Here is a 22,400-nt window from a genome sequence, read left to right on the forward strand (position 1 = left end):
CTTGACACAACTTCCTAAAAACACAACACTTATGACTAGAGGACCTGAAAACTAGTGAGATGCTCCAAAAGCGCCCGTCTGACACATGAGTACATAGACCAACATTTAAACATAGAGCTGACGAAATTAGGCCAATAAGAGGGTTATGTTCAATGATATGGAAATAAAACAGAATTATCTAAATACTTTACTTGTCTTTTGCCACAATATATGTAAATTATGTAAGGTATTTAAATTATCTGAATTAGAATATTTATTATATATTACATTTATGCATATATGGGGCCTTTCTCAGTAAATTTTAAAATGTGATTAATTATGATTAATTTGATTAATTAATGGGCACATCATGTTATTAATTAGATTAAAAAATGTAAATAGATTGACCTAGTCCTAGTTTTAATATCAAAAGCAAAGAGTAATCTAAAGATTTTTTTAAGAAGCTGTTTTTTGGTAGTTATCAGTGCATTGTGCATGTAAATTTGACAACAGTGAGCTTGTATACATGGACACCAGAAAGCCGTTTATTGCAAGAAAGCTGCTTAAATCACGAAAGCAGTGTTGGGGTTTGTATACACTGTGTAAGTGCTGTAATCTGTATCCTGTAAACATGCTGCTTGGTCAGTAAGCTTTCTTTGCAGCAAAGGGGATATACAGTAATTTCCCTGTGATGCTTGTGTAAATAACAAGCGTGGTGTCTGAGGAAGACTTCGCTATTTTTTGTTCTATGTTGCTTTATTTTATTTGCTGATGTTTCACAGTTGCTGCTCTGCACTGTAAGAGAAAATGGGCACCTCAAAAGTACACCCACTGTGCCCTCTTTACACCTTAGCCCCTTAAACTCTATTGGAAAGGGGGGAGCTATACTGTGAAAAAAGCTAACGCATAAAACGTTAAAGTCTTCGTATACATAAGTCAAGCATATGTGGTATCATTTGAAAGCTTAGGGTTAACTATATAGGGCATAACTATCACTTCTGCATTTATTACTTAATAACAAAATAAGGCCTAAAAACATTCGAGTTGAAAATCAACGCCCCCCAGAGGTGATGGGGAAGAAATATTTATATGAAAATAAAAGTCCTTCACATAGTACATAAATAGACAAATCATATATCAAATGAAAGCTCTCGTTCTTAGGAATGCAACTGTACGGTTTATTTTCTTGCCCTAACACAACAGTTTGAAATATTCTCACAAAGTCAAATATGATTTCTGTAAGTCATCAAATATAAACGTCTCTTTTATGCTTCGATAACTGCTGCTGTAAGCTAAAAACGTACTGTCAGATAAAAACTATCTGCTTTTATCTTTATATCTGCTTTTACTTTTGGACGTTTTCTAAAACATGAACCATTGTTTACTTGTCTGTGAGCTTGCTTGGTTGAATAATCCAATATTATATGTTAGATGTCCAGAACAAAATATGCCATCCAGAAGGAAAAGAATGCAAAACAAATAATCAGAAAATATGTTTCTGACTATTGATGATAAAATGTTTTATTTCAAAGGGAGGATCTCCGCTTTCTAATGACAACTAGATTGAGCTTGTAGTCCACTCAGAGGCTGAGATATTCAATGAAATAATGAGGGTGGTGCTTGAACTGAAAATTAGACTGAATGTCTATGGACGAGCACATCTATGAGAGCTAAAATACATTAGAGCGCCACCTTCATTTCAGATCTGTATATTGAGATGGAATGTGATAGAGAAAAAATATTTTTTTCTAGTGCTTTCTGCAACCAAATGTAATAAAGTAAGACTTTTCAAAGTGAGGTCGAGTGGACAGAACCAGAATTACATTTAAAAAAATAAATAAATAAATAAATAATACATTCTGTTTATCATAAGGTTATAAACACATACAATATTATTTATGAATAATTTGAGTCTTTATTTGAGGGGGTTCTCTGAAAAATTTGACCAATTTTTTGCAATTACTCCACAGTATGTGTGAATGGTGAGCTTTTAAATTTGAGTGTGAAAAACTGTGGGCGGCAGCCCAAAAATGCACAAGAGTTTAAGGTACTAATACAGTATGTACCCTTTAGGGACAAATAAGGTACAAGTACATTCAGATTAACATGTAAAGGGTACAGTGGGTTACCTTTAAAGGTACTGCCACTGTTACAAGCTGTTGTACTTGTAAAGGTATAATATTTGCACAGACAGTTGTGTTTGTTTAACTTAACCTAAACTTTACACTGCACTGCTATAGTATTTTTCCCACTTACGTCCTACACATGTATGAGTGTCTACACACATGCACACTCTCATATTGTGCTAATGTGTTTACATGGACTCATAATCCACGTTCTTAGACAGAAACCAAGGTGTGTTAAACCACTTTAAGTGATTTTTTTTTGGAATATGTGGAAAATGTTCCTTTTCTCTAAAAGATATTACTGAAATAAGTGTCATGAGATTTCTCACTGGTCTCTGTGACATCACTAGACTCTGTAAACAGCAAACAAATATGTCCGCAAGCCGTGGTCTTTTAAACTTTCTGCCTGTCAATACTTTTTGCGTTATCATAGTACTGTAGTTGAAGCAGATCATTGAGGTTTAATGCCATGTTCAGATTCATTGTAGTTGTCAGTTGAGGGCCTTATTTTGCTACTGTTGTGTTTGACAACTGTGGGAAGACTCACTAATGCTGCTCTACAGTTCATTGTCGGTCTTAGCGGTATCTTTGATGTGTGGGGTTTTGAAAAGGGGCATGTCTAATTCAACAGCTCAGTCTCATGGAAGTTCCAGAGCGGCTAAAATCTCTTTAAGCGGAAGGAATACAGCGTTTACATTTACATGACGGCACTTTCTGAAAAAACCCTGGAATAAGATGTTCTAAACAGAAACGATGTAATCAGGTGGCCACTTTCATGAATGTGTCTGATTAAACAGCATCTGTCACTGTAACAGATCTGTCGTATCATGGTGGTATATGTAAGGCTGTTATTTTTATATATATATATATATATATATATATATATATATATATATATATAAAGAATTAGATATTTGAGTTCATTATAAAGCATTAATTTCTTAATGGATGGTAGTACAGGGAATGGAGAGGAAACAACAACTGTTTTCATGGGTTACATCACAGCCCCTCAAAGAGCTAGGCCTCAGGAAGTTCATCCTCTTGAACAGTAATTTCCAACCTTTTTCTCTTAAAGCTCCCCCTACTTACATTCAGGGCTTGACATTAACTTTTTGGCTCACCAGCCACTGTGGCTAGTGGTGTTGCAAAGTCACTAGCCACTCATAATTTTCACTAGCCAAAATCCCCCGCCAAACAAAAAGTGATAAAGGTAACTGGAAACTGTAACTGCATGCATTTGTTTGGACATTTTGTTTGAACAAGAATGATATGAGTTTAGCATGACAAAGGCCTAATGATTTGTCACCTTTTGAATATCTGAAGGCAAACATGGCCAGGGAGAACAGGAGGAAAACGTTGTCAATAATTTGTCCATAATTAATGGATGTCCAGAGTTTAAAACCCTTCATTCTAAATTGTACTTGCTTGTGTGAAAGTTTAACCTTTTTATTCCATTGTTATACAGCAGTATTTACAATAATAAGGCCATAACTACAGGCTGGCTCCTCATTACCATGGTTCGGTCAGTGTAGATAATAAATAAATATAATAAAATAAACTAAAGTATTTATTATGAAAAACTAATAGGCTAAACATATTTAAAAATAATTTGCCAAAATAGATATAAAATTAATCTATACCAGTTATCAGATAGTATTACTGCAGTAAAAAACATGATCAATTTTAGGAAGGATGATGATGTGTATTTTAAAAGGCATTGAGAGGTTTGACTTCCTTCATATGGTGCTTTTTTATTTTTTTATTTTCTCCCCTTTTTCTCCCCAATGTGGAATGTCCAATTCCCAATGTGCTCTTAAGTCCTCGTGGTGGCGTAGTAACTCGCCTCAATCCAGGTGGCGGAGGACGAATCTCAGTTGCCTCCATGTCTGAGACCGTCAATCCGCACATCTTATCATGTGGCTTGTTGAGCGTGTTACAGTGAAGAAATAGTGCACATGAAGGCTTCACGCTATTCTCCACGGCATCCACGCAGAACTCACCAAGCGCCCTACTGAGAGCGAACCACATTATAGCGACCACGAGGAGGTTACCCCATGTGACTCTACCCTCCCAGCAACCGGGCCAATTTGGTTGCTTAGGAGACCTGGATGGAGTCACTCAGCAAGCCCTGGGATTTGAACTCGTGAACTCCAGGGGTGGTAGTCAGCGTCTTTACTCACTGAGCTACCCAGGCCCCCCCTTCAAATAGTGCTTTAAAGTAGAGCGTTCTCAGTAGAATTCAAATGGGTCACATACGTGTTGTGGTCTCGGCTGCAATATTAAGTGAAGCCCAATTGACTCACGCAAGTGTTCTAAGCATGCTGGTTTGTGTGCTGCAGTGGTTCACGCAAGCCCATGCTTCATTCAGCCTGCATGGGTGTGCATGTCAGATATGAGAGGCATGTTTATTGCTTATTAAACACTGAACGTGAGATGAATACAATTAAATTTACTTTGGCAGTGGCCCAGAATTCACAAAATTTTCAATGCAGAAAAAACCCTGAAAATAATCACCCGCCAAACTGGCTAGTTACCCGCCATTTTTACCAGCATTTGGCGGGTGTTAATGTCAAGCCTTTTTTACATTTTAGAAATCGGGATCACTCATGCTTCTCAAAATCAGCGGTGAAGACCTCAAATCTTACATGACCCATTTTAATTCTACTGAGTTTTATTTACCTTAAGGCACTACAGATGAAGTCAAATACCTCAAACGGCTAGACAGCCCGAATTTCTAACAACCACTGATGAGGAAAACAGCTAAAACAATGTGTCATGTGCCAAAATAAAGGGTTTTTAAACTACACATCATCACTCTTACTAAAATTATGTCTGGCCGGGGGAGTCACGTGATGCCATGCGAGGTTCGGACGTATGAACGGCAAGCTCTGCGCACTTTGCTAGTTTTTATACTTTTAATGATATAAACTGGTGAGATTTGATACACCCCGATCCATAACTGTTATAGGAAGTCAACATGTCAAAGAATTCAAAATCCTCGGGCTCTGGAGACATTAAAAGACACTTACGTGCTCAAGCTGACGCCCCCCCAGAGGTCTCAGACCAGGGAGTCAATTTGGCTGGAGTGGTGAAAGAGATTCAACATGAATTGCTGAACGTGTTGGCAATGCTGAAGTAGGTCATTGCTGACTTGGAGGATCTTGCTGCAATACGTCGATCGATCACTGCCATGGTGATGAAATTCACTAAGATGGTTACAAGAGTGGCAGATGTCGAGAAACGGATTGATTATCTGGAGTCATCGGAGAGGGAATTAGCTGCTAATCTTCTAGCGACCAAAGCAGACTTGGAACATGTCTGGGAAAAGTTGGAGGATATGGAAAATCATAGTCGGTGGAACAACATCCGAATTGTTGGAATTCCTGAGCGAGCAGAGGGACAGAATATGGTGGAATTTCTTGACGGGCTCCTTCCGAGTCTGCCCGACATAACAGGCCATAAGCTGTAAATCGAGTGAGTTCCAACTCGGTGATCCACTGAGGGAGACAGGCCCTGATCAGTTCTGGCCAAATTTCTGAGATCATCCGATAAATATCTTGTGTTATGCGAGGCGAGGAGTAAAGGAAAGCTTTCTTGAAAGAACCACAACATTTTCTTGTTCCCAGACTTTGCGAATTCAACAAAAGAAACGTGATCGATTCAAGGAATGCAAGAAACTCTTACATCAACGGAAGGTCGCTTTTGCACTGATGTTCCCGGCCAAATTGTGAATAGATGCTAAGGATGGCGGCAAAGTATTTACATGCCCCAACAAGCATTGTCCTTCATAAAGTCAATGGAGTAAGTCATTGTGTGATACTCACACTATAGACTAACACACCTTCGGGACAGTTTTGTGGATGAATCTGCATGTTCTTTATGTTTATCCCACCTATTGGCTGGAGTTTGTTTTATAGATTATCTTTTGTTGTGTAATTCTGTCTCACAAAATTTGTATAGCAACACCGGACTTGAGCAATCCGACAGCAAAGTTGTTGCGGGGGCTCTCGTAGGCGTACATGGACTGTTTGAGTTTAGAGGAATGGATGCCAGTTGGTGCTGTAGTGTGCGGGGTTAATGCGCATATTTTTCTTTATTCTGTTTGTTTGGTGTTGGGGGAAATTTGAGGTTGATTGTTGCACTAATGTTGGAATGTGGTCTTTATAATTTTGTTTTTGATACACAATCTATTTTTTGGAAAATGTCAAAATGTCAAATGAGTGGATTATCTCTCTCCAAGTGGAATGTGAATGGGTTGGGGCACCCCATAAAAAGAAGGAAGGTTATTTATTTTCTTAAACATATGAAATATTATATAGTGTTTTTTTCGAGAAATGCATCTGTGGCAGCAGGGGCATGGTCGAGTGCCCATCCGGAGAGAGAGAAAGTGGTAAGGGCGCTTACACCTGAGCTAAATTATGTCCAACACCTATCTCTAATTCCAGTGAGCTTGGGGAGATTGGCATATAAACAGCCACGCCACCGCCAGAAGAGAGTCTGGCACGAGAGTCTCATGGTGAAGCTACTGAGTTTGTGATGCTAAAGAGTTGTGATAAAGACTTTGTGATGATTAAGAGGCTGTGACTAGGAGCCTGTGATGCTAAAGAGTTTGTGAAGCTGAAGAAGTGACTGTGCCAGTTGTGACTGTGTTACCCCTAAGTTTGTGATTAAAAGCTCACCTGAAACCTGAACCTTCCTGTCCCAGTGACCTCCTTCCCTCATATTGTGAGATTCCCTTACAGTATCTTTCCCCGCAGGAAGCTAAAAAATGTGGGAAGAAATGGGGTGGGTATGTTTTCTTTAGTGCTGGCTCAAATAAAAGCAAGGGAGTCATTACATTGATAAGTAAACATCTACAATTCAAATGTCTCAAACAGAGTAAAGATAAATTAGGAAGAGTCATTATTGTTTTAGCAGAAATTCAGGGGCAAAGGTTGATTTTGACTAATATTTACACACCTAACGCTGATGATTATGGCTTTTTTTTATCTTGAAGGAATGTTGCAAGCCATTGGCCCCCCTCATGATATAATATTGGGAGGAGACTTTAATCTGTTGATGGACTCAGTCCTTGGTCATAGTGAAGCAAAAGTGTGTAAGCCCCCTAGAGCAACATTGACGCTTCACAGGATGTGTAAAAATCTTGGTCTTACAGATATTTGGAGACTTTTGAACCCATCTGGTAGAGACTATACATTCTTTTCATCAGTCCATAAGATTTATTCTAGAATAGATTTTTTTTATATATCTAAGTCCCTCATTTCATCTGTTGTGGATTGCTCAATTGGAAACATCTTACTCTCAGATCACGCCCTGGTGATTTTAGAGGTGTTGCCACATACAGAGAAAAAGAAATCATATAGTTGGCGCTTTAATGTATCCCTTTTGCAAAATCCTGAATTCCAACAAATGTTAAAGGCTGAAATTAATGTTTATATGGAGACCAACTGGTCCTCAGTATCCTCTGTGGGCGTGGCTTGGGAGGCACTTAAGGCGGTTCTTAGGGGTCGGATCATACAGTATGCCTCATTCACCAAAATATCCAAAGTACGAGAACTCGTGGAATTGGAAGGGAATATTAAAAGTGCCGAGGCAGAGCTGAAGTGCCGAATGTCGTCTGATGGCCTCAGAGAATTGACCTGACTGAAATGCAGATATAATACTATTTTGTCGCGGAAGGTGGAGTTTTGGCTATTCAGGGCAAGACAGTCATACTTGGAGTCGGGGGACAAAGCAGAGAAGCTTTTGGCTAGATATATAAAGCAGAGAGAGTCTTTTTAATACCATTTCCTCAGTGAAATCTGCTGGTGGTGAAATTTATACCTCGGCCATTGATATTAATAATGCTTTTAAAGAATTCTATCTTAATCTCTATAGTTCCACTTCGTCTACTGATGAAGATATTAGAAATTTTGTGGAATTTTGTAACCTTGGCGAGGTAATTAAGGCCTTGCCTACAGGCAAGGCTCTGAGGCCAGATGGCTTTGCCGCTGAGTTTTTTAGATCTTATGCTACAGAATTGGCTCCACTGCTAGAAGTTTATACGGAATAATTAAAGAATGGAAAGCTTCCGCCAACCATGATGCAAGCCCGGATCAGTCTGATTCTTAAAAAGGACAAAGTTCCAAGCGAGTGGAAGAGTTACCGTCCAATTTCCCTGATCCAGCTAGATGCAAAAATATTGTCAAAAATGTTGGCTAACCAATTAAGTAAAGTTATGACATCTCTTATACATATAGATCAGGTGGGGTTTATTCGGGGCTGCAACTCTTCTGATAACATTAGGCATTTCATCAATATAATGTGGTCAGTGGCGAATGATCAGACTCCGGTCGTAGCCATCTCACTTGAGGCCGAAATGGCATTTAATATGGTAGAATGGGATTATCTTTTTAAGATTTTGGAAATACACAGATTCTGGAATACTTTTATTGGATGGATTAAGTTACTTTATAGATACCCGGTAGAGGCGGTACAAATAAATGGATTAATTTCAGATTAGTTTACTCTGGATAGGGGCACCTGGCAGGGTTGCCCTCTTTCTCCATTATTGTTCTGTCTTTCCCTGGAACCATTAGCAGCCGCGATAAGGAACGAGGATGATTTTCCAGGGGTTTTGGCGGGAGGTATAGCGCATAAGCTTTTGCATTATGCAGATGATATTTTATTATTCATCTCCGACCCCACTAGATCTATGCCTTGTCTCAATAGAATTATTAATTCCTTTTCTAAGTTCTCAGGATACAAAGTTAATTGGTCTAAATCTCAAGCTTTGGCTCTGACATCATACTGCCCAGTAACAGCTTTTCAGCCAGGCGCCTTCCAGTGGCCCAAACAGGGCATTAAGTATTTGGGTATTTTATTCCCAGCAAATTTGTGTGATTTAGTTAGTTAATTTTGACCCTTTAATAAAAAGGTTTTCGAGGGATGTGGGCAGGTGGGCTTCATTACATTTATCTATGATTGGGAAAGTTAATGTTATTAAAATGAATTGTATACCTGCTACAATCTCTCCCTATAGATGTCCCCCTCTCTTATTTCAAGCAATTTGATAGCATAGTGAAGTCCTTTATTTGGAATTTTAAACATCCCAGATTACATTTCAGTAAGTTGCATAGGCCGATTGACAATGGTGGGCTAGGCCTACACAAGATTTTGTTTTATTATTATGCATTCGGTCTCAGACATTTGGCTCATTGGTCGCTTCCTCCTGAGAGAGCCCCTCCCTGGTTTTGTATTGAACAGGAAGTTCTTGCCCCTATTTCGCCATTGCAAAGCCTTTCTATCAAACTAACCAGAGAAGTTAAGTTACACCCCATTATCTCGCATTTGTGCTCGGTATAGACAAAAGTGCCCAGAGTGTTTAATTCAGACATTTATTTAAATGTTGCCTTGAGCATATGGCTGAACCCAAAATTATGTATTAATAAGTCCCCATTCTGCTGGACAGAGTGGATTGTGAGGGGGATTAATATGCTCGGTGACCTATATGAGAGTGGAGTGTTGAGATGGACTCAAGATGGCACTTGGACTCAAGATGGCGCTGAGTATGGCTGCTGCATTGCGAGCTCCGACACAACATAGTAATGTTTTGTTTGTTTTGTTCACAATTCTTATGTTTTTTGTCTTGGATGTTGTCTGCCTTATTGTCTACGACAGACAAACACTTTTGGACATTGGTTCAGCAATCTCACACCGTAAACCGGACTTCACATTTCTCAATGCCGACCCGCTGTTTACAAACACGAAAGCGGAGCCCTTTGTCTGGGCAGCATGGCCGCGGAAACGCAGGAGGAAAAGGGGAAACAGAGCCGGCGTTCTCATCAGAGTGAGACGCCATGCAAATCGACCCCCGCTACCCACTATTCTACTGGCAAATGTTCAGTCTCTGGATAACAAGCTCTGTGAGCTGAAAGCACGGATCTCTTTGTAATGAGATACAAGGGACTGCTGCATTATCTGCCTAACAGAAACTTGGATGTCTGCGGAGATTCCAGACTCAGCCATTGAACCCGCGGGGTTCTCCGTGCACCAAGCGGACAGAGCGAAAGACCTCTCAGGTAAAAGCAGAGGTGGTGGTGTATGTTTTATGATCAACAAATCCTGGTGTGATCAGAGGAACGTACATTCTATCAAGTCTTTCTGCTCTCCTGATCTGGAATTTCTTATGCTTCTGTGTCGACCATTCTGGCTACCGAGGGAATTCACAGCAGTCATTATCACTGCTGTGTACATCCCGCCACAAGCCGACACAGACCGGGCACTCAAGGAACTGTATGGGATTATAACTGAGGCCGCGTTCATTGTGACCGGGGACTTTAATAAAGCCAGTTTAAAATCAGTCGCACCAAAATATCACCAGCACATTAGTTTCAACACACGAGGGGACCGGGTTTTGGACCATTGCTACTCTCCGTTCCGGGATGGCTACAAATCCCTCCCCCGCCCACCATTTGGCAAATTGGACCACTCTTCCATTCTGCTTCTGCCCGCTTACAGGCAGAAATTGAAACAGGAAGCACCCACCCTCAGAACGATCCAGTGCTGGTTGGACCAATCAGATTCTACGCTACAAGACTGTTTTGATCACACGGACTGGGAGATGTTCCGGTCCGCCTCTGATGACGACATCGATCTTTAGGCTGATAGCATAATGTGTTTCATCAGAACGTGCGTAGAGGACGTTGTTCCGACCAGAACTGTACGAATCTATCCGAATCAGAAACCATGGATCAATAGCGATGTTCGCGTGGCACTTAATGTGCGGACCTCCACTTTTAATTCCGTGAATGTGGAGGAGCATGCCAGTTATGCCCTCCGAAAAACTATCAGAACCGCAAAACGCCAATACAGGAGTAAGATTGAAGGACAGTTTAACACCACCAACTCTAGAAGCATGTGGCAGGGAATTAACATCATCACGGACTTTAAAGGGAACAAAAACTCCGCCATGAACACCGCTGCCTCTCTGCTGGATGAGCTAAATACTTTTTATGCTCGTTTTGAGGGAAATAACACTGCCCTCGCGGAGAGAGCTCTCGTGGCTGAAGCTACAGAGGTTAGTTTACTCTCCGTCTCTGTAGCGGATGTAACCCGATCCTTCCGACGGGTGAATATCCGCAAAGCCGCGGGCCCAGACGGCATTCCGGGCCGCGTCATCAGAGCGTGTGCGAACCAGCTGGCTGGTGTTTTTACGGACATTTTCAACCTTTCCCTCTCTTTGTCTGTAGTCCCCACATGCTTTAAAACATCCACCATTGTGCCTGTTCCAAAACAATCAAAAATAACTTGTTTAAATGACTGGTGTCCTGTTGCTCTGACCCCCATCATCAGCAAATGTTTTGAGAGACTAATCAGAGATTACATCTGCTTTGTATTGCCACTCTCTCTTGACCCGCTGCAGTTTGCTTACCGCAACAACCGCTCCACTGATGATGCCATTGCACCTACAGTACACACTGCTCTCTCCCACCTGGAAAAAAGGAACACTTATGTGAGAATGCTGTTTGTAGACTACAGCTCAGCATTCAACACCATAGTGCCCTCCAAGCTAGATGAGAAACTCCGGGCTCTGGGCTTAAACAGCTCGCTGTGCAGCTGGATCCTGGACTTCCTGTCAAGCAGACGCCAGGTGGTTAGAATAGGCAGCAACATCTCCTCATCACTGACCCTCAACACTGGAGCCCCGCAGGGCTGTGTTCTCGGCCCACTACTGTATTCCTTGTACACACATGACTGTGTGGCAACACATAGCTCCAATGCCATCATTAAGTTTGCTGATGACATGACGGTGGTAGGTCTGATCACTGACAATGATGAAACAGCCTACAGAGAGGAGGTACACACTCTGACACACTGGTGTCAGGAGCACAACCTCTCCCTCAACGTCAGTAAGACAAAGGAGCTTGTGGTGGACTTCAGAAGAAAAGACAGAGAACACAGTCCCATCACCATCAATGGAGCACCATTGGAGAGAGTCAGCAGCTTCAAGTTCCTGGGTGTCCACATCACTGAGGAACTCACATGGTCCATCCATACTGAAGTCATTGTGAAGAAGGCTCATCAGTGCCTCTTCTTCCTGAGACGGCTGAGGAAGTTTGGAATGAACTGCCACATCCTCACACGGTTCTACACCTGCACTGTGGAGAGCATCCTGACTGGCTCTATCTCCGCCTGGTACGGCAATAGCACCGCCCACAACTGCAAAGGGTGGTGCGAACTGCCAGACACATTATCGGAGGTGAGCTTCCCTCCCTCCAGGAAATATATACAAGGTGGTGTGTGAAAAAAGCTCGGAGGATCATCAGAGACTCCAGCCACCCGAGCCATGGGCTGTTCTCACTGCTACCATCAGGTAGGCGGTATCACAGCATCAGGACCTGCACCAGCCGACTCCATGATAGCTTCTTCCCCCAAGCAATCAGAATTTTGAACTCTTGATCTCCCACGATCAAAATACATCAGCACTGCACTTTATTACCCTTACTCTTATATCTCACACCGGACTGTCATAAATTATATTATTATTATTATATTATGTTCTCTCTTAACAACTGACTATCAACCGACAGCCTGAATGTCAATACAGTACAATACTGTACATTCTATATATATAAATATATATATATATACTTCTTTATATATTTTCATTTTTATTGAATAATGTGTATCTATATAGTGCGTATTGTATACTGTACAGTGTATGTTATTATTTGTATATTGTTGAGTGTAATTATGTGTATAACAGATGTTTAAATTGTGTTGTGTTAATTTGATGTTTATTGTAAATTGGTATATGTCTCATCACTGTCACGACTGCTATGTTGATCGGAACTGCACCCAAGAATTTCACACACCATTGCACTTGTGTATATGGCTGTGTGACAATAAAGTGATTTGATTTGATTTGATTTGAGATCCTTTGAAAATATGTTTCAACATTTTAGGATTCCCAGTTCTCAATTCTTTAGGTATTTACATCTGCACCATCTGCTCTGTACTGATTTTCGGAGTTTTACTATTTTACAAACACTGGATGTTTGTGGGGGGGGGAGGGATATATAATTTGATATAACTTGATTCTGTGTGTGTATATGTTATGTTCCTTCAATACAATAAAATCAATAAAATGTTAATATAAAAAGAAAACAAACTAGCCATGTTTGCCGATATTCATGTATCTTCTATAGAGATGACTAAAATCGTCCTGGTTACTTGCGTAACCTCCGTTCCCTGATGGAGGGAACGGGACGTTGTGTCGATGTAGTGACACTAGGGGTCACTCTTGGGAGCCCGAAACACCTCTGGTCTTTGATAAAAGGCCAATGAAAATTGGCAAGTGGTATTTGCATGCCACTCCCCCGGACATACGGGTATAAAAGGAGCTGGTATGCAACCACTCATTCAGGTTTTATGCTGAGGAGCCGAGACAAGGTCCGACCATTTCAGCGGGTAGTTCAGTGTTGTGGCAGGAGGGACACAACGTTTCATTCCCTCCATCAGGGAACGGAGGTTACGCAAGTGACCAGGACGTTCCGTATCTGTCACTCACTCGACGTTGTGTCGATGTAGTGACACTAGTGGTCCCTATACAGAACGCCGCAACTGGCTGAACTGTGTTACGTGAAATTGCGGTGTGTGATGGGCAGACGGCTGTGTGCCTCATAGCCAGCACAGCAGGCCGACACATAACCTCCCCCAACATAGTTATGAGTGTCGAACAGCCCTTTGGGGACAAGTCGACTACCCAAAAGATAGAGACAGGTTAACCCAGTCGTGGCCTCTTTTCCCCTTCTTTTTTTCCACTCCCTAAAAAACAAGGAGGATTATCCGACTGGGCCGCCAGGTCTAGTCGGGGGGTGTCCCTCCCAAGGGGAGAACACCGCGGAGACCACACCTCGCCCAAAGAGAGAGGGGGATATTTAAGTGGAAAAATACGTCACATGGTCTTGCTGTGGAGAGTCTCATGGTAGATCCTACCCAACGGGGGAGGAGTTACTACAAACATGTGTGGCAGAGGGGGCTCTGCCCAAGGAAGACACAGTTTGCCAACAGGGAAACAAATTAGCGGAAGATATACATCGCATGGGGGTACCTTACAGGTAACCACCACATTCAGAGCACCTACCCCAGAACAGGGCTCTTAGTTAACACATGTACTGGGCCGGCAGCGATTCTCTCTGAAAACTTGACTGCCACAGGGCTCAGAGGAAGTCAACCAGGGAACATAGTTTGTGAACACTACTGGGAATTAATGGCGCACATCTTCAGCTCAGAGGAGGTGAAAGGCACTATGTGCAAGTGATACACCCGGCCGACTATCCCGGGCTTATCTGCTTGTATTGCGTGCCACTACCTGAGATGAAACTGGTTCCACCCGGAGGTTGTAGAACCTCGCAAAGGTGTTGGGTGTTGCCCAGCCCACTGCTCTGCAAATGTCTGTTAGAGAGGCACCCCTGGCCAGGGCCCAGGAGGCCGCTACACCCCTGGTAGAATGGGCTCGTAGCCCTACCAGGGGCGGCACATCCTGAGCATGATATGCCATAGCTATGGTGTCAATGATCCAGTGGGCGATCTTCTGCTTGGAGACAGCGCTTCCTTTCTGCTGTGCACCAAAGCAGACAAAGAGCTGATCAGAGATCCTAAAGCTCTGTGTGTGATCCAAATAGATGCGTAAAGCACGCACTGGACACAGCAACGACAGGGCTGGGTCTGCCTCCTCCTGGGGCAGTGCTTGCAGGTTCACCACCTGGTCCCTAAAAGGGGTCGTGGGAACCTTGGGCACATAGCCTGGTCGGGGTCTCAAGATCACGTGAAAGTAGCCCGGACTGAACGCCAGGCACGTTTCGCTGACAGAGAACGCTTGCAAGTCTCCTACCCTCTTGATGGAAGTGAGCGCAGTCAGGAGGGCAGTCTTCAAGGAGAGTGCCTTAAGCTCATCTGACTGCAAAGGCTCAAAGGGGACTCTCTGTAGACCCTGAAGAACTACAGAGAGGTCCCATGAGGGAACGAGGCACGGTCTGGAGGGGTTCAGCCTCCTGGCGCCTCTCAGGAACCTGATGATCAGGTCATGCTTCCCTAAAGACTTACCGTCCACTGTGTCGTGGTGTGCCGCTATAGCGGCTACATACACCTTTAAGGTGGAAGGGGACAGCCACCCTTCCAACCTCTCCTGCAGGAAGGAAAGCACCGATCCGACTGCACATCTCTGGGGGTCTTCCCGTCAGGAAGAACACCACTTAGCGAACAGATGCCACTTAAAGGCATACAGGTGCCTCGTAGAGGGGGCCCTAGTCTGAGTGATCGTGTCTACCGTCCAGGGGCCAGACATGGAGATTCCAGAGGTCTGGTCGCGGGTGTCAGGTGGTGCCCCGTCCCTGAGAAAGAAGGTCCTTCCTCAGGGGAATTTGCCAGGGGGGGCTGTTGCGAGGAGCACGAGTTCCGAGAACCACGTTTGGGTGGGCCAGTAGGGTGCTACCAGGATGACCTGCTCCTCGTCCTCCCTGACCTTGCACAGAGTCTGTGTAAGTAGGCTCACTGGGGGAAACGCATATTTACGTAGGCCAGGAGGCCAGCTGTATGCCAGCGCATCTATGCCGAGGGGTGCCTCGTTCAGGGCATACCAGAGTGGGCAGTGGGAGGATTCTTGGGAGGCAAACAGGTCTACCTGTGCCTGTCCGAATCGACTCCAAATCAGCTGGACCACTTGAGGGTGGAGTCTCCACTCTCCCCTGAGGGTAACCTGCCGTGACAGCGTGTCCGCTGTAGTGTTGAGGTTGCCCGGGATGTGAGTGGCTTGCAGCGACTTGAAGTGCTGCCGACTCCAGAGGAGGAGATGGTGGGCGAGTTGTGACATACAACGAGAGCGCAGACCACCTTGGCGGTTTACATATGCTACCGTTGCCCTGTTGTCTGTCCGAACTAAGACGTGCTTGCCCTGGATCAACGGCCAGAACCTACACAGGGCGGATGTGCCAGTAAGCTGGCGGCTGCATGCCCATTGCAAACAGCGCCCCAGCCCATTTTGGAGGCGTCTGTCGTCACCACGATGTGCCTGGAGACCTGCTCTAGGGGAACACCTGCCCGTAGGAATGAAAAATCGGTCCAAGGGCTGAAGAGACGGTGACAGACCGGTGTGATGTCCACGCGATATGTCCCGTGGCACCAGCCCGTCTTGGGACTCGAGTCTGAAGCCAGTGCTGAAGCGGTCTCATATGCATCAACCCGAGCGGGGTGGCCACCACTGAGGATGCCATATGCCCCAGAAGCCTCTGAAAGAGTTTCAGTGGAACCGCTGTTTTCTGTTTGAATGCCTTCAAACAGTCCAGCACCGACTGTGTGCACTCGTTCGTGAGGCACGCTGTCAAAGAGACTGAGTCCAGCTCTAAACTGAGAAAAGAGATGCTCTGAACCGGGAGGAGCTTGCTCTTTTCCCAGTTGACCCGAAGCCCAAATCGGCTGAGGTGCGAGAGCACCAAGTCCCTGTGTGCACACAACATGTCCCGAGAGTGAGCTAGGATTTGCCAATCGTCGAGATAGTTGAGAATGCGAATGCCCACTTCCCTTAACAGGGCAAGGGCTGCCTCTGTGACCTTCGTGAAGACACGAGGGGACAAGGACAGCCGAAAGGGAGGACCTTGTACTGATACGCCTGACCCTCGAATGCAAACCGCAGGAAGGGTCTGTGTTGAGGTAGAATCGAGACGTGAAAGTGCGCGTCCTTCAGGTATACCGCCGTGAACCAATCTTGAAGCCGGACACTCGCCAGAATGAGTTTTTGCATCAGCATCTTGAACGGGAGTCTGTGTAAAGCCCGGTTAAGTACTCGCAAGTCCAAGATTGGCCGCAACCCACCGGCTTTTTTTTTGGTACGATGAAGAAGGGGCTGTAAAACCCCTTCTTCATCTCGGCAGGAGGGACAGGTTCTATCGCATCCTTCCGTAGGAGGGTAGTGATCTCCATGTGCAAGGTAGCAGCGTTTTCGTCCTTCACCAAGGTGAAGTGGATACCGCTGAACCTGGGCGGATGCCTGGTGAACTGAATCGCGTAGCCGAGTCGGACGGTCCGGACCAGCTATCGCGACGGATTGGAAAGCACAAGCCAAGCATCCAAGTTCCACGCAAGGGGGACCAAAGGGACAATGTCGTCGGACGTACCGGCAGGTGGGGCCTTGTGGCGGGGTGGAGCTTGAGGTGCCACACCATGTCGTGGCCATCTAGGGACATCGAAGCACTTACCTGGCTCCTTGTGACCACCCCAGAAGAGCCTGAGACGGGGGAGGAAGAGGCCTGTCCTCGCAACCCGTGGAGACTGTCACATCGGGGGCGGATGTGTGCCACAGCTGGGCGCGCAGGGGCGGGGAGACTGCCACTGGAGTGCCAATCCTGCAAGGAAAAATCCATGGACGGTGGTCGTGATGAGGAAGGAGGAAACTGCTCTTTTGCTGAACTGTTGGGTACTGCAGCCACTTGGGCATGCGGCGAAATCAAATAAAAAGGCAACAAAAGATTCTCCACCCGGCCCTCCACCGGGTGATGGAGTGGTCTTACTTCCGGCTCCAATGCTGTGGGTTTTGTCAACCCTGGGTCACCCATCTCAGGGGCACTTTGATGACCTTCGTGGGTTCTTAGAGGCTGGCCGTGAGACGGGTGGTGTCTGCTTCCTGCGGTGGGTTCCACGCCGGTGCCGGGCCGAAGGGGCAGGCTGCGGTGGAGCCGGTGCAGTCACTGCAGGGGGACGCCCTTGGCGACGAGCAGACGGGGTGCAGGATATTGAGCCGCACTGGGGCAGGATATGCCGGATAGCCTCCGTCTGCTGCTTCACCATCGAGAACTGCTGGGCAAAGTCCTCGACGGTGTCACTGTATAGGCCAGCCTGGGAGATGGGGGCAGCAAGGAACCATGTTTTGTCGGCCTCACCCATCTCGATCAGGTTGAGCCAAAGGTGGTGCTCCTGGACCACTAATGTGGACATCGTCCGCCCGAGAGTCCGCGCCGTGACCGTCGCTCGGAGAGCTGGGGCGGAACTACCCTCTTGCGGTTCTTTTAGCGCCTTGGCTTGGTGTACCTGTAGGAGAGCCATGTCGTGCAGGGCAGAGGTGGCTTGTCCAGCAGCTTTGTAAGCTTTGGCCGTCAGGAACGACGTGAACCTACAGGGCTTGGACGGGAGCTTTGGGCGTCCCCGCCAGGTGGCAGCACTCTGCGGGCATAGGTGCACCACGAGCACCTTATCCACCGGGGAATCGCCGTATAGCCCCTGGCCGCCCCGCCATCGAGGGTAGTGAGGGCGGGGGAACTGAGAAATCGGGACTGGGCAGTAAAAGGTGCCTCCCACGATTTTGTCAGCTCCTCGTGCACTTCCGGGAAGAAAGGCATTGGAGCGGGGCATGGCTGCTTTGAGCGGCGCCGCGAGCCCAGGAACCAATCATCGAGCCATGAGGGTTCAGAGGAGAGTGGAGAATTCCACTCTAGCCCGACGCTTGCGGCCACCTGGGAAAGCATGTCTGTCATCTCTGCATCAGCCTGTGACTGGGCAATCGATCCCGAAGGGGGGAGCCCAGCTGAGGCTTCTGCATCCGACTGGACAAGCCTGTTCTCCGATGCTGCACTCGAGAGCTCATACGCTTCGCGGGCTCCAAACAAGAGGTCGAACTCGCCGTGAGACGAGCCAGTGGACTCATCCGGGAGCCCGATCGGGGCAGATGAGCGTGCTGGGGAATGGGAGGTCTGCGGGGGGATACCCGGCAGAGGCGATCCCATTGGAGTCCCCAAATCGCCCTCAGTGATAGCCTCGCTGGCCTCAAACCCGAAAGCAAGCCACGACTGCAGCGTTGCCATGGTCATGTTCTCGCATTGAGAACATGAACCATCCACAAATGCTGCCTCCGTGTGGGTCGCGCCCAGACACGAAAGACAGCGATCGTGACCGTCTGAAGTTGAGAGGTAATGACCACAACCAGGAATAACACACAATCGGAAAGGCATCTTTAAAAAGACGTTCCGTGTGTGCCGCTCTTTCAGAGAAATATATTCTTTTAGAGAAATATACTCTTTTAGAGAATTCAACACTTTCAGAAAATATACTCTCTTTTTTCTGCCGAAGTGCCCAGGGGCGTTCTCTGCAGTGCACCAGTGCAGAGGAGGGAGAAGCCGCTGAAATGCGCCGTCAGATCCAGCAGAGGTGACTGAAGGGTCGTGAGAATTCAGCTCAACGAGCATGACCATTCGGCTCCGAAGAGAAAATCTGAATGAGTGGTTGCATACCAGCTCCTTTTATACCCGTATGTCCGGGGGAGTGGCATGCAAATACCACTTGACAATATTCATTGGCCTTTATCAAAGACCAGAGGTGTTTCGGGCTCTCAAGAGTGACCCCTAGTGTCACTACATCGACACAACGTTGAGTGAGTGACAGATAGGGAACATTAAGATCCTGTAAGTGTTTATTTTTGTTGGATATTTTTTATTTATTTATGTAATATTGTCTTTGTTGCATTACTTTGAGAAGATGTTTAGTTTAAGTTTATAATGATAATAATATTGGTCAACAGCATTTTCGACTGTAATGTGACAATTGACTATGTTTGTCAAGTTCCAAATAAAGAGAAAATTATATTAGAGGAAGTAGTTTTAATTTATAAAGTATTAAATTCACTGACTGGAGTCCACAAAAAAGAGCAATTTCAGTATTTTATATAATTTGTCTTTTCCGTGTTTCTTGTAGCGCTTCACAGTTGATTTAAAGACAGCATTGCATGACTTGATGATGTTACTCAGCACAAGTTATGTTGTTGTAGATATCCAGCAGAGCATCGAGCAGGAGGAGACTCTGAACCGCTCATCAGCTGATCTGAGGATACGCAAAACACAGGTGATCTCCATGATAACACCTCAGTCACATGGCTGGAGTTCATTTATGTGTGCCAGATATGTTTTTCTATGTACATTAGTTGTATATGTTACTGTTTCTTTTCAGCACTCCACACTGTCACGTAAATTTGTTGAAGTGATGTCGGAATATAATGCAACACAGTCAGACTACAGGGAACGCTGCAAAGGACGAATTCAGAGACAACTGGAGATCAGTGAGCACACACACACACACACATGTAAACACATTTGTTTCAATATATTAGAGAGGACATCTCATAGACACAATAGAGCTGTTCAGCTGTGACATCAATTTGTTGGCAAACCAGGAAGTCTAATTCACCATGAGTTTCCTTGGGATTTTCCTAAGGGTTTTTATAATGGGGTTTTTGAACTTATGATTAAAATAAGGTCTGTGGTAAACATTACTTGATGATACGTGGACGTTTTTGTTCTTCAACATATATTACACCCAGTCATACCACAAGCGTGAATTTTGAAGTTGCCGTGTGTTTTTAAAAAAAAGTTTCTAATTCAATAAGGCTTCAAAATTCACGTTTGTGGTACGAATGTGTGCAATTTATTTTGTAGAACAAAACATCCATGTATTGTAATGTTTAACACAGACCTTATTTTACTCATAAGTTCAAAACCTCCATTATAACAAAAACCCATAGTAAAATGCAGAGGGAACCCATGGAGAATTAGACTTCGGGTTTTTGGACTAGAAGCTGATAGTTTCTTACGTTGTCTGTTTTTCGAATAAGTTGATTTTTGATTGTCATCAGCATTTTGCTGTGCATGTAATCACGCTCAGTGTCAACTGGGAGAGGCTGTCTGTTAAATGCAGCAGTGAGACAAACTTACTGCTGCTGTGTTTCTGCCTCACATTTTTTGCAAGTTCCACCGGTTTGCACTGAGATGTCGGCATAAATAAAACATGTTTGATGTAGCACCGTGACATAAAACTGTTGTTTGGCTAATTTGACAATTTGTAATGCTACAAACTGCTTCGAGTTCTCAACTCAACTATTTTAGACTAGCTGCTCTGTTTTGCAGTTGGATAATACTGGGCTGTGAGCGCTCTTAATGTTGCACTGCTTGGTTTTAAGCACTTAATCAGTAGCTTTTTTAACACTACCAGTTATATATATATATATTTATGTATCGAACGGTAAATAGACTATTGTATCAAGAGCGTTTTATCAAACGATACGATATTGTCTGACGTCCCTACACATAATATACAATATGTCCCATTTCTCGTTGACTAGAGTGCAGCTTAAGTGAAAACTGGCTCATCTTACCTGACTATTCCCTACATAAAATTTTCAAGACAACTTGCTCTTAGCCAGATGACACAAAATAGTGAGTGTGTAAAATCTTTAACAGCTAGCACAGTGGCCTCTGGTTTTTGTAGTCAATGCTCTGAATTGGTGAAATCAATTATGGTCCTGGTCTTCAATGCACAATGGTGACACCAGAAAAGAAATATTAATAATTCCGCATTTCTGAAAATACAGAATCATGTTCTGTAGTTTCAGCTGCATACTGTGACTGATTACATATATTTAAAATATTTTATATTAATATTGTCAGTTTTAAAACAGTATTGTCACCTATTAAAGTACATACAGTGCATGTACAATATTTAAAATGAATAATGGCAATGCATACTTATCCTTTAAAATAATGTACTTTTGTAAATGGTGAAACTTATTTACTGGTGAAATCAGACATTTTTAATTATGAGGTATACTATGTAGTTTAATATGCTACTAACATTAAAGTGGGCATCGGATCACTCGCATGGACAAGATGTGTATTGCGCAGTTTGAATGTGATGAGCAGTGGCGGTTGGAGTGAGAACAGACTGTCGTGATCTTGTCTGGATTGCCCTTTGAGGTCTGTGTGTTGTGGCCTGGTGTGTTTTTTTGTCTTTGTGTACATGGATTTGTTTGTGTAAGCCATGTGCTCTCCTTACTCCACCTCCTTGTTTCCCCTGATCACGCCTCCTCATCTAGTTCTCATTGTGTTGATTGTTATCACCTGTTACTCATGTGTTTTCATCTCTATACAGTATATTGTGCCCTCTACCCTCATGTCTTTGCCTGTTTGTTTCTGGGTGTTCATGTCTCAGGTTGGTTTGTGTTTCTCTCTGTCGTTCTGGTATCTGTTTATGTTTAATACTTATTTTGGTTATTCTTGTTACAGTTGTTTTTCTCCCTTGAGAGAGTTTTGTTTTTATTTACATTTATTTTTAATAAAAGCCTATTTGAATTTGCATTTGGTTCCTCACTTTCCTCAGTATGTCATGACAGAACAAACTGGCCAACACTGGACCAAGCGGATGGGCATTTTGGGCATTTTCTTCTCCAGTCAACGGGGCTCCGCTAGAGAGAGTCCAGCTTGGTTGGCTGTACTCGCT

General features: G+C 44.4%; 1 protein-coding gene across 6 annotated transcripts in view; it reads left to right on the top strand.

Annotated features, from left to right (window-relative positions):
- stx1a (syntaxin 1A (brain)) overlaps positions 1–22,400 on the top strand; it is a 122,058-nt gene that overhangs the window by 23,421 nt on the left and 76,237 nt on the right. For all 6 annotated transcript variants that reach the window (XR_007894120.1, XM_051665223.1, XM_051665221.1 and 3 more), the window contains 2 exons: positions 19,900–19,973; positions 20,079–20,187. Coding sequence is in view for 5 of the 6 variants with exons in the window: in XM_051665223.1 (XP_051521183.1) it covers positions 19,900–19,973; positions 20,079–20,187 (183 nt within the window). In the remaining variant the exon portion in view is untranslated. The remainder of the gene's footprint in view (positions 1–19,899; positions 19,974–20,078; positions 20,188–22,400) is intronic.

The sequence above is a fragment of the Myxocyprinus asiaticus genome, chromosome 31 (genome assembly GCF_019703515.2).
Source record: "Myxocyprinus asiaticus isolate MX2 ecotype Aquarium Trade chromosome 31, UBuf_Myxa_2, whole genome shotgun sequence".
Classification (NCBI taxonomy): domain Eukaryota; kingdom Metazoa; phylum Chordata; class Actinopteri; order Cypriniformes; family Catostomidae; genus Myxocyprinus; species Myxocyprinus asiaticus.